Genomic DNA, 12,500 nt, shown 5'->3' on the forward strand with positions numbered 1-12,500 from the left:
GCTAAATACTAATTTCAGGATGCATTTTGCATGTGACCAGCTGGGAGGTATGGCAGCCTAGCATATAAATGGGACTATGGGTTAGAAAATCTTTGCCAGCTACAGTGATATGGGTATTAATTCCAAGTTTGAGGGTTTTTTTCTGTAATCACTAACTTGTCAGGCTCCTGGGCTTTCCCCTGAGGTGAGCTGAGGAGCTGCAGCAGCTTCTCCCTCCCAAAGCGGAGCACCCCGCGCGACCGGCCGGCTGCGCAGAGGTCCTGCCTGCTGGAGGACCTGCAGCTTTCTTATCAGGTCCCATCGGGCCTGGGGGAAGCTTCCCAGCGCTGCATTTGTGGTGGTCCCTCTTGGCGCTAGGGGCTGGGTGGGCAGGGTCGGAGAGCAGCTGTAGCCAGGCTCCTTGCCCAGGACAAGGGAGGGGAGCGTGGTCGCCCTACTCAGGGCTTGGGAGAGCCTCACTTTTCCTCATGTTAAACTTACATGCAGTTTTGAGAATAACAGCCCCTGGTCTATTCGTGGCCAGAGAAAGGCAACGACCAGAAGGCCTGCCCACTTTGCGCAAGGGCAAGGATGCAAGTGATGAACCAGCACTCTACGGGGGATGGAGACTTTGGACTAAAGCTGCCCAAAACACCGCTGTTGATGGTGAGTCTAAAGGATACCTGAAGCAGGGTCTGAGCCACGGAGAGGAGAGTGGAGGGGAGAGAAGGAAACGCTTCAGCACCGAGCTCCTCTCCTCCCCGCAAAAGAAAGAGGGCTCTTGGAGTATTAACTCCTCGTCGGCTTTTGCTGGGGAGTTGGAAGGCGCACATCTTCTCTGAGGGGCTGGGAGGGGAGGAGAGCAAGTGCATGAAATGCAGACCCGTTTGTAGGAGGTAAAGCTTTGGCTTTCCTACCCTGCGGTGTTTATCTGTCCCCATGGATGAGCATCTTAGAATTTTTCTAACCTCTGCAGCAGAGAGAAGAGCATCCTTGTGCTGTTAGCTGTGCTACTTGCAATCTACTCGCACGGCAGGATTTACATCAAGAATACTTGTTTCTATCCACCGAAATGGTGGATCCAGCTCCAGCGTACATCCTCGACTTGGGGTCTAGGGGTTACATGGTGATACCTTGGTAGGTTTTTAAAAGCTCAGTTTATACAGTTGGATTTTTAAAATATTTCTAACTCAGTATTATTCTGGGAGGGAGCCATATAGAAAGATAATGTAGGACTCAGTGTTTCAGTGACTCCAAATTTGCCTAATTTGCATTTAACAAAAACAAAAAAATCCTTACTGATGAGTATTTGAGCCTGAGCTTTTTCCTTCACCAGCAGGGAGAATAGATCCCACAGGCTAAATGCTGGTGTTGGTAGCAGCCACTCAAACTCCCTATCTCTGGTGTACTCGCACAGGTACGACTAACGCAATAATTTGCCATGCTTCACATTTATTACTGGTGGTAATGCATAAGGTGAAAGTACATCAGGTTAGCTATCAGCCATCTTGTGACAGCGGCAGTTTCCCAAGCCAATTGTACATGCAATAAAATTGAATGTGAAAGCGGATGATACAAAATTTCATGGTGCCAGTTTTACACTGTCCCTTTGAAGAACTACCCTTTATGAATATCCAAAGGCCACATCCTGCATTAGCCAAAACTGGTGAAAAGAATAAAGCTCAAGTGTGGCTTTGGTTGGTCCTGTTTGCCCTGTGAATGAACCTCTCATCAAAATGGCAGTGAAACATATCTTCAGGAAACTGCTCTCCAACAAGGAGCAAGCGCTGCTGGCTACAATTCGTTTGTAATCCACAGTCAAATATTACACAGGAAACCTAAACTGCAGTTCGTGCTTAATAAAAGCTAGAAGATGGAGTTGTATAATGAAAATCCAGTTACTACAATGGAGACCAGTTAAGAGACAGAAGATTTTACAGGAACAAAAGATACTTCCACAGAGGTCAGCGCTCAGGTGATCAATACAGAATCAAAACAATACTTTAGAAAGATTTAAATCTCTGACATGAGATTGTATCAATGTATTTATATATCTATAATTTAGAGTATATTATGTACACATTCAACACCAGATTGCAATAGAAGTCTTAAAACAACTTGATAAATTATTATATAGATGGCAGCGTTGGTTGGAGGATAGTTTAAAGATACACACAGATTGTTTCAGGAATACAATGGATAGCTTTTTTTCCTTACATCCTATGCTGCTGTGAGACACGGATTTTTGCAGAAATACTGGCCCTGGAAACCAAATCCACGAGAATGACAGATCTTGTGGGGGAGAGAAAAGAAAAAGTCCACCTTACCCTGAATGCTTATATGGCTTTTATTTATGATAATTATTATTTTGACATACCAGACTATACCTTGGGCAGTCTAGGTACTGTACTCAGCTCTTCCCCAACACTGTTTATTTCATGCCAACATCTTTAAAAGAGGCGGCAGTACTTGCGACAGGTTTAGAACTGACAAAGACTGGAAGTGGCTCCCAGCGTGCGTGGGCAGCAGCAGCCTAGATCTGCCTCTCAAAAACCTGCCCGAGCACCTAAACCCCAGCTAGAGCAGACCTCCCTCTTGCCTGAAAGTTTCTCCGTTCTTCCTCCAGTGTGACTGCGAACTAGCACTGCTGCTGTGGTGGCACCTTACTGGACAGGGATTTCATTTGTGAAAGGAGAAATCTGGAACAGCGTCACTTTTTAAAATGAAAAAGCCGCCTTAATGTCCTATGATACCTTAGAGCTTAATTTATTATACATTACTTTAAGAGTCTTCATTTACAAATGAAGTCACTTCATCTAAATACAGTTTCAACACATGGTACATAATAATATAGGATGGTTTATTGTAGATGATGGTAACAAATGACTTCTATCTAGAAATTCAACAGGAAGAAAATACTTTGTTTCTGTTTCACAGGGTATAGATATAGAGTATCCGTGGTATATGACTGCTGAGAAGTTTTCTTCTTTGCAAAAGTATGTTAAAAGACCTCATATATATCCCATTCCATCAAAAGAATCATTAAACAGTAATAAACAGAAGTGTGAGAGTTCACAGGCTTTTCTAAAGTGAGTCAAACAGAGGTTTGTTCACTAGAGTTTCTGTCTCTGGTGAGCAGCTCACCGCAGCTCCATTAAGAAGTGCATTATTTTATTTGCATGCTTTAGCTGTCTTGAAGATCTTAAATTGTTATCTTCTGAGATCCAGGTGCATGCCATATGGTGTTTGTGCAACTAAAAATGAAGGGGTCTATTCTCGTCTCGATGTGTGGGGAATCCCTGAACACCAAGAGAAGAACATATCCTTAAGGGTTAAAGGAGGGAACACATTTTTATTTGATTACAGGGCTTACGGAAGTGACTTATATTTGCTACAAATAATATATAAATCAAAAGATCTGTAGGTTGTTTTAGGATTCTGGAAACGGCTTAGCTTAGGCTTCACAACGCCACCCCTCAATATATCTTTCCCTACGAAACTACTTTCAAACGGAATTATAAAAAGTAATATTTTTGTTTGCTGTAACACAGAGCTGCACAAACATCCTTTTCCTCCATTAAGACATTTACAGTGGCTTGGTGCACTACAGAACTGGGCTGGAGAGGAGGTTGGACCATAGGAGACTGTAGAGCTGCTATGACTACAGCCCCCCCCATATAAATCACATACTTTGTACTACCTTAACAGCAAACATAGTTAAACGCCAAGTTTGATTCGTATCACAGTATTTGGGGGGAGAGGGAGAAGAAAAGGAAAAAAAAAGCAATAAAATATGTAGCTACTCTCCCTCCCCACAATATAGTCTCCATCCACCATTTACAAGTAGATCTATGAGACAGCACTATCTCCATTGCACTATCTTCTCAGGATAACTGCAAATAAAGGTGGTATCAATTTTAATATTTTTCTAAATAATCATATCAAAACTGGTGGAGACTTAAGCAGTCGCAATAGCTTAGCTAAACAGCCAGTGCTTTCATTAATTCTGGCACTGAAAAGTGGAGAAGCAAATAGTCTCACCCCGTCTCATTAGGTAATGCTTTTTATAAATTGTGATGCTGTCTCTGAAAACATAAATCCCGTGCCCCTTTAGCAACCAAATGTCAGTTTAATATCAACTCTGAGTGGCAATTTCCAGTTAGTAAATTAAATCTGCTTTGGAATCTGTTTCACTATATTTGCCATTTAGGACAGTAAAATGGGTCTATTAAAAGTATTTTCTTCTAAAGAATTTATGATTGTCATTTAATTTATCCACCTATATTTTAGATGGATGCCAATGTTCAGCTTTTGTCATTCAACATGTACCTGGAATTGCACCAGATTAAGCTGCTTTCCATACAAACCAACAGCAAACACAGGTTCTAATGATACAGGCTTTACAAATCATAAGGAATTGAATAATACTATGCAAAACGGACACTGCAAAGCAACTTTTTGGATCTATCCAGGACAGACATTTGCTGGAGAGCAGGCAGAGCAATCTCGCAGAAGCATTATCACTTACAAAGCAAACTTACCTTGCATTAATGAGGTACTGTGCTAAGCTGATGTTTGCAGGGGATCCTGTGATTGTAACTTGTCGTTCTGCGGAGCCTTCTGTGGCATTAGCAATCTTGATCTGCGCTCCTGACATCTGCCTGATTTCATTTATCTTACTGCCTTGTCTGCCAATAATGCAGCCTATTAACTGGAGCGGGACAAAGACTGAGATTAGTGCCACAGACACGAGCAAAAACCACTTAACTGCAATTTGTAGTATTGATAAAAACATGGTTATGAAAGACTCAATATCAAAACAAAAGATTTTTGCTGTGCTGTTTGGAAGGAATAACTAGTGCGGTCTATTGGCTCTGTGGTCATATGCCTTTCAATCAAGTTTCACTGCTACATGCTTATCAACTCAATATCAGATTATTTAGCTGTCTTCTGTGGCAGAAAATGACAGCGTGCCGTGGTGCTGATGAATACAAAACGCAGCCCCACCTGGCTTGCCAGTGGCAGCAGCAAGCCAAGAAGAGCAGCTGGAAGTCAGGCCGGCCACCCACGGCTGCTGGCGCACGGCTCTGCACCGGACCGGTGCGCTGCTAGTCCTAGCCCTCCCTGGGCACCCGTGGTCCTCGCTTGGCCAGGTACTGCGCTATTAAAGTCAGTGGGATTTACAGCTCTGTAACTGCAGCCAGAAGCAGGCGTAGAAGAGACTGAAATTTGTCTTTGTCCCTTTACAGAAACTTACCAAAACTCCTATTTCCAGAATAAAACTGAGCCTGAGTTGCCTCTCTGTCTCTCCCTAGATCCCCTCAGTTTTTTGGGTAAAATTGCATTGGTGTTATCTTCAATTAATAGTGTTTTAAAGATGATTGTTTAAATGCTCTTGGTGGAGTCACAAGCTTTTGGAAGCTGTGTGCAAGACCTCGAGAAAGTGTTTGGTAGCACATGTAAGCGCTGCAGCTGGGGTACGGGAGCGTGATAGCTGTGCCAGGGTGTTGCTCCTCTGGCACAGGGAGTCCCCAGGAGCAAGTGGGCACCAAGCCAGCAGCTGAGGCTGAGATGTTGTTTTGGCTTCTGTAAGGGTGAGGAGCGGGAACTTTTGTTTTGCATTAAGGAAGGATGGGGGCTGAGAAGCTCAGCAATGGCTGGAATGGGTAGAAAATGGAAACTTTGCTCTACAGGTCTGTTGACACTGGGATGATGTTGACAGTTTGGCAGAAGGACGTGCCAAGATGCAGAGGCTGCCTTCCCCTCCCACCCTTCCCGCTGCTTGAGGCCCTGACGTGGTACCCTTTCTGGAACTGTAGTACTTGGAGTATCTTGCCAGAAACAAATTCACATTTTGGACATTTGGAAGACACACCCCTCCCCCCCACCCCCGCAACATAATCCTTGCTTCATGCCGAGGGGCAAGCAGAAAGCCAAAGCAGGTACCCAGATAGCTGAAACAGAGACCAAGCACAAGAGGAGGACCCATGAGGGCGAAAAATGGGGTTTTGGGAAACGCACACAGGACTTCCCATCCTGTTCAAACAGGAGGGCCTCGCTGAGCTCCCTGTCCTTATCCTGAGGACCTTAGTGTGTGACTGCACGTGCCAGTGCAGAGGACCTATACCTCAGCTTCATCAGGAAGCCTCTAGCCTGTCTCTGTGCGCACAGCAATGTGCCTGCGTACGCTAGTTGTTAGCAGCACAGGGACCCCTGAGCGTCCGCTTCCTACACCTCAATCTGACTGGCCTCCACGATCCACAGGCAGTGAAGGTGAAGCAGGAGAGCTACAGAGCACAGGTGGTAGCACCAGAGCCAGCCAGTGGTGGCGTTTGGTTTTTATCAGAGTATGCCGTCAGCGTGAGGAAAGCAAAGGCAGTCCTACCAGAGCATCATCGTACAGCAAAGTTGGCAGCACTAGATCTACTCTTATCTGTTAAAACCTGGTGATGGACTTCCATAATTTTGTTCCCATGAATCATCTGCATGCCATACTGTAGCTGTAATTTACCCAAATCTGGTCAGAAGTGTTCACTACTGCAAAAGCAGAACGGAGCACAGAGCGGGGAAAAAACCTTAGGTCGTCTTTAGGTGACTGCTAGCCAGAGTCGTTCCCCCAGATATCGGAGTGGCTTGAAATGGCGAACAGGAATGGAGGCTGCCAGCGTTTCCTTCTGCCACAGCCAGCATTTCACATGATTTGGCAGGCTATGTGTAATTCAGTCCCACAAAAGTCCCTCACCACAAAAGCAAGCTTCCCCAGACTTTGAAAGTTGCTACCTTGCACGCAATGATGTTGCGTGTTTCAGAGACATGGGTTCACTGCTTTTCCAAGCTCAGTAGATGGAGTTAGGGAACGTGGAGGGCAGTAAGTGTATAGCCGTTTTCAAGGACTTTAGGTGCTGCATTATTTTTGATGCGCACCTGCTTGCTCAACATACAGTGAGCCTTACTCTCACTTACAGAATAAATCAAGAGGAAATTCTCCGGAAACTAAGTGATAAAGCTGGTCCACGTGAGACAGGAGCTGAACCTACTATAGACTACACCAAGCACTATAGTATAATACGTATACTAAAAATATATATAATATATATAATATACATATATGTACATACACACACACATAGTATGTATATGCATATATTTTAACTCTCTCAAGACTTGAGCAGAACAGCTCGGGTCAGATGTGCACCTAGCCCAGCAGCTTGTCTCTGATTGCAGCAGTAGCACAGGCTTACAAAAAAAAAAAAAAAGCATAAAAACAGTGTGAGGTAAAAGTTCCCACTGGTATCCCAAATTCCCACCTAAGGCTTATAGACTACCTGAGCAGCAGCTGGTATCTCTGCCTTTATGCTCAACAGTCCATCTATCTGACAATTTCTTTTTGAACCTATTTCTCCTTCTGCTGCCCAAGAAGGGCCAGAGCTTGCTCTTGTATTGTGTGTAAGTATCACCATTTGTCCGTACACCTCAAAATTTCAGCTGACGTCCCCTCCTTCTTGGACTGTGAGCACCAGGTAAAAACTGTTCCCTTTTCACTTTCTCTACACTGTTTCCAATCTGTCTTCCCCTACCTCACTGTACCTCGTTTCTCCTTATGCCAAAAAAAGTCCAAACAAACCAACCCTAAAACATGGATTCTGCTTTTTGCCGCCTTCTAGTTTTACTCTGTCCTTCAGTAAAGTTCTGCTGGTACCAATGTAGACAGGACTGAATCAGGAGTCTGGATTCTTAAAGGGTGGGACTGGAAGATCTACTGTGATTCCTCCCGCCCCAAACTCTTGATGCTGATAGTTTCTCCCAATACCATCTATGCCATTTCTGGTTCAGGTCCCTCTCTTCCATTTTTTTTCTTTCCCATAATGCTAAATATAAAAACTAACTATATATATTATTTCCCGTAATGCAAAATTGACTGACAGAGCCTAATAATAACAGTTTTCTGCTGGGTGTTTCCTACAGGTTTGTTCCTCCATGTCCATCACACTGCATTACTTCTGCGCAGCACTGGGAGCAATCAGACTTTTAGGTTTTGGTTTATTATCCAAGTCCAATGCTGCAGAGTATTGCTTGTCCCGGGAAGCGGCATGGAGCTCACTTTCTTTTAAAATGCTGGTTAAAAAAAATCAGATTCCTTTCTTATAATGAATGTAGTGCTGGTAAAAAGGGCCAAGGAATTAGCCTCTGCAACTTGATATCTGCTGTCCAAAGCAGAGGGGTTGACCATACCTGTCCATAGGTACACACGGTTCCCCTTGGTTCCCCGCTGCCAACCCAGAGCAAGTCCATTGGCTTTGGCAAAGCCTCTGCATTAGTTGAGCATGCAGGTGCCCATCATGAAGGAGACTCTTCTTTCTTAGTTCTAGGTTTGGGTTTATTTTTTTAGTTAAAAATGCTGGGGCCGAGTACTCTATAGGGAGAAATAATCTCCTGAGGCATGATTACAGTTCTTTACAGACTTACTGCAGGGCCTGGAAAGAGATGCTTAAATACTCTGTACCTCTTAAAAAAACAACAACAATAATAATAATAATAAACTTCACTTCCCTTGCCAGGATAATGCAAAATCTGGACTATAACAATTTCATAGGCTTTGCAAGAAGGCATATAGAAAACAGAGAAAACATGTTCAGAAATGAGCCGCCTTATTACTTGCTTTGTAACCCAAATGACTCTGCAGATTTGTGTGCATTTCAATTTATTGAGGGCCCACCACCAGTTCCTATCCTGTTCCCTAAAGCGAGCAGTAGGTGGTTCTGGGGAGAATTACTTTTAATGCTAAATAGTGCCTTGTCCCACAAATGGTCTCACTTTGCTTCTGACGGATATTAAGTCTGCAAAATCTTTCTACTGACTCTTAACCTCATACGGACAGGTCTACTTGAGGAATCAAATGCCATTTTCTTAGTTTAAGGGGTGACAAAAATCAGGCCATGTGCAAACATATAAAAAAAATGATGAAAATTGCTTTTTTTTGATAACACATCCCCCTAAACATTGCTAATGGGCAGAATCTGCTTAATTCTGTATTTTTGCTCTGGTCATTATTTCTCTATCACATGGGAGGCTTTCAGCAATAAGGTAAAATTTACTGAGGTTGAATCCATAGGTCCCTTGCCTTCAGTAGAAGTGCTTTGACTTACACTACTGCAGGACCTTTCCCAGCCATGTCTTGTGTGGATTATTAAGTCTTTGCCTAACCATTGCTGTTAAACCCTCTCATACAACTGGAAAGTTTCTGAGCCAGGGATGGACTTAGCCTGCAGCTTAGTTTTATAAGAACACGACACTTGTTCTCAGGGCTTTTCTGGAAGACGAGGGCTGTAAGGAGGGCAAGGTGAACTTTTCCTGTAACGTGTAGGTGTTGGGTGGCCTTGCTGGAAGTCACAGCTAGGATTGGACGCTGCCCTTATGTTCTCCTTAAGGGCTTGCACCAATTCTCCCCCGAGCAGATGATGGATTGGGGGTCTGCAGAGATGAGAGCTCAGTCCTCATAGCAGTCAGCTGGCAGAAGAGGCAGTGCCACGCGGACCTCCTTGGAGCATCATGTGAAGCCGACATCGGATTTCACTGTGAGCTGCTCCGAGAGCATTTTGCACATGTGGGTCCTCCTCTGTCGTTTGCAGGGAAGTACTTCTGGCTCCATGGAGAAATAAAGGCAGTTCTTCAGTATGCCATTTCCAACTTGGATGGATTGACATTTCTGTTTCTATGGAGTATTGATCAGATTTATAGCTTTCTTAAAATGTTCTTGGTGCTTTCTGAGGGAGAAGTTGTTTTCCTGTTACTTGCCTCTGCCTGTTTCTCCCACATATAGGCATAATTTTTAATGAGACAGGTTTTTTTTTTAATTATTGGTTTGTTCATTTACTCTCAATGGGCATTTTGGGGGATTGGATCATGAAATCTTAAGACATCTGTTATCTGTGCCCAATCAGCTACACCCAGGGATACCATCCCTTCCGTTCCCCTACGGACCTGCCACTTTGTTCTGGGATTTATGTGAAACACACTTATATTGTGTAACTTAGGCAGCAGAGGAAGGCCAGACAAGATCCCAGCAAGGGAAGAGAGGCAATCAAATGCCCCTGTAAGAGGTTTTGATGAGGAAAAGGAGAGACTAGATAAGGATCAAAGTGACTTCTGAGAGGGACCTGGAGAAATGTCCTCTCTGTTCTCTTTTTGGAGACACGCAGAAGTTTGAGAAAACCTAGAAAGGCAAATCTTCTGAATTCATTATTTGGAAAGGAAGCCTCAAATTTTAGCATGTAGAAAATAACTTTCTGTAAAATGCATTTCTTTCTTTGTTCTCCGGTATCTCTTTGTTATTGAGCAACAGGTTAATTGCAGTTATCAGCATACCATATGAAGAAAGCAGCATGATGTTGTTACAGGAATTATTAATAACAGAAAAAAAAATTGTCACTGCCTTAATGCTAGAGGGAGGGAGGAAAATTTATTTTAATATGAAGCTATGCAAATTGTAAATGGCTATTAATATCTACTTTCTGTAGGCTAGGCTAAAGTCTGAGCTCCTTATTCTCTTTATATCTGATGTTGCTCCATCAGGTTCTTACTGAGGCTTTGGCTTTATGTGCTTATCATTATCTTGGTTTTAAAAAGTAAGTGTAGCATACGTAGATATACACTGACTTCTCTGGTAGCTGCAGAGCATGTAGATATTTGCAAGTCTCATGTTCTTCTCATGAGTGCTGGACTTTTGCACACATGAGCACATACGATCAGAAAGCCGGGGGACTCATGCAGCACAGGGAATCCCTGGAGTCGGGGCAGGCAGGGGACTGGCCACCTGCAGCCTCAGGGCTGCACCACAGCCCCGTGCCAGGGCCTGCAGCTTTCTTCACCTTCAACCAGACAAATAATTGCTGTGCCACACCGACTGCCTGTCTGTCAAAACCGGGACTAGGAGATGCTTATCAGGAAAGAGAAGTCAAGTTACACATGCAAGCTTTGCTGCACAACTGCTGTTGCCTCTCCTGCCCTGACCTCCCTCCATGCACAGCATCTGACTGACAGGGCACACACGAAACACGGGTGCTGGTGCCTCTTCACTTGTCTCCCTCTCTGCCCCATGTCCCTCCATCTCCCTCATCTCCTCATTTTTGGCACTGGGCTGCCCAGAGAGCAGCCTTGCTGCAGCGGTGATGGGGCCGCAGGACACCAGTCTGCACGGTTACACTGGAAGACCCCAGGGATGGTACCTTCTTGCTGCTGCAGCCCGAGGACAGCCTGGCAGGGCACTGCTGACAGGCCAGGGCAGAGGCAGAGCGATCGCCTCGGGGAGATGCACAAGGAAACTGTTTTTCCCCCTGCAAAATTCTCAAGCAGCCCCTGATGCCCGACGGGACGTGAGAGCCCTTCCTCCCTCTGCGCTGACACTGCAGCACTGAGTGTGCACACACACATGCACGCACATGCACACACGCAGTACACGTGGGCAGCACTAACGCCTTTCGGTCCTTTAATGCACACCTTGACACCATACGAACATCAGAACTCCCTTTCACCACCTGTAGAGCCCCTGCAGGCTGTTTCTAAGCCTAACCCCATTTTGGCCTTGGTTTTGCTCCTTTAGCAACAACAGCAAGACACGCACTGCGTAGCCAGAAACATCTTCTATTAGAAACAATGCACGGATGTGTTTTTGCTTTTCAGAGGATAGTGCTGAGCCGGGGCATTTAATACCTCCTGGATGAGAAACTGATTTTTTAAAAAATTTTCTACTGTACTACAGGACACAAGGCCAACTTTCTCCCTCTCTTTCTCCAGTATGAACCCTGAAAGAAGTGAAGTCAGAAGAGTGACCTTGGCTTTATATCACTGATGACAAGAGCAACATCTGCCTGAAAGTGAGATTAAAAAACTTGCACTGTAAGGATAAATAGGGTGCTCCCATAAAATTCTCAATATACAATAAATTAGACTGTAAAGCAGGTACTGATAAATCAGCAGGGCATCTTCTAAGTAACAGAAAGCTTATGAAATCACAGCACTCACACCTTCGCTTCTTTGTTATTCTGTATTTTTTTTCTTACTGTAAATCATTGCCACTGAGTTTAATAGGGCTCACACAATGTTGTAAGTATCTCTTAAGTAATATAATTGCTATTTGTGATCCCACTCATGCTTGAAAGCTTTTTTTACTGGAGGGGAAATCTTCCATTTTCCAAGTGACTCATTTGTAATGAAAACTGAACCCTTTGCCCCCCCGTTTGCAATGAAATTGAATCAAATGGGAAGGCATTTTTATATGACACGCAGCTTATCATTTGAGCATTTTGAGTAGCTGTTTTAAGATTCAGCACTGTATTGCTCATGGAGACTGGGTCTGTCGATCACTGCCGGTCCAGAGTTGCTGGAGCAGAAATGTTTTTAGCCCTTGTTTTCCAAATAAACCCTTACATTGCACCTTTACTTAACTGAAGTAGCTTTTTTGCTCAGGAAAAACGCCGTCTCAGGTAAGTGCGGGGTGCAGCGGAGACCGGCAGAGCACAAGC

At 44.2% G+C, this 12,500-nt stretch overlaps 1 protein-coding gene across 14 annotated transcripts in view; it reads right to left on the minus strand.

Annotated features, from left to right (window-relative positions):
• The window catches only part of LOC104013413 (poly(rC)-binding protein 3), a 545,963-nt gene that overhangs the window by 14,778 nt on the left and 518,685 nt on the right, over positions 1-12,500 (minus strand). For 13 of the 14 annotated variants that reach the window (XM_087759345.1, XM_087759356.1, XM_009465908.2 and 10 more), the window contains one exon: positions 4,521-4,690. In XM_087759345.1, coding sequence (XP_087615471.1) covers positions 4,521-4,690 — 170 coding nt within the window. Of the gene's footprint in view, positions 1-391; positions 3,279-4,520; positions 4,691-12,500 lie in introns of those variants that run through there. The other variant, XM_087759337.1, reaches the window with a different exon arrangement.

The sequence above is a fragment of the Nipponia nippon genome, unplaced genomic scaffold (genome assembly GCF_047370975.1).
Source record: "Nipponia nippon isolate SJK-2023a ecotype South Korea unplaced genomic scaffold, ASM4737097v1 scaffold_1, whole genome shotgun sequence".
Classification (NCBI taxonomy): Eukaryota; Metazoa; Chordata; class Aves; order Pelecaniformes; family Threskiornithidae; genus Nipponia; species Nipponia nippon.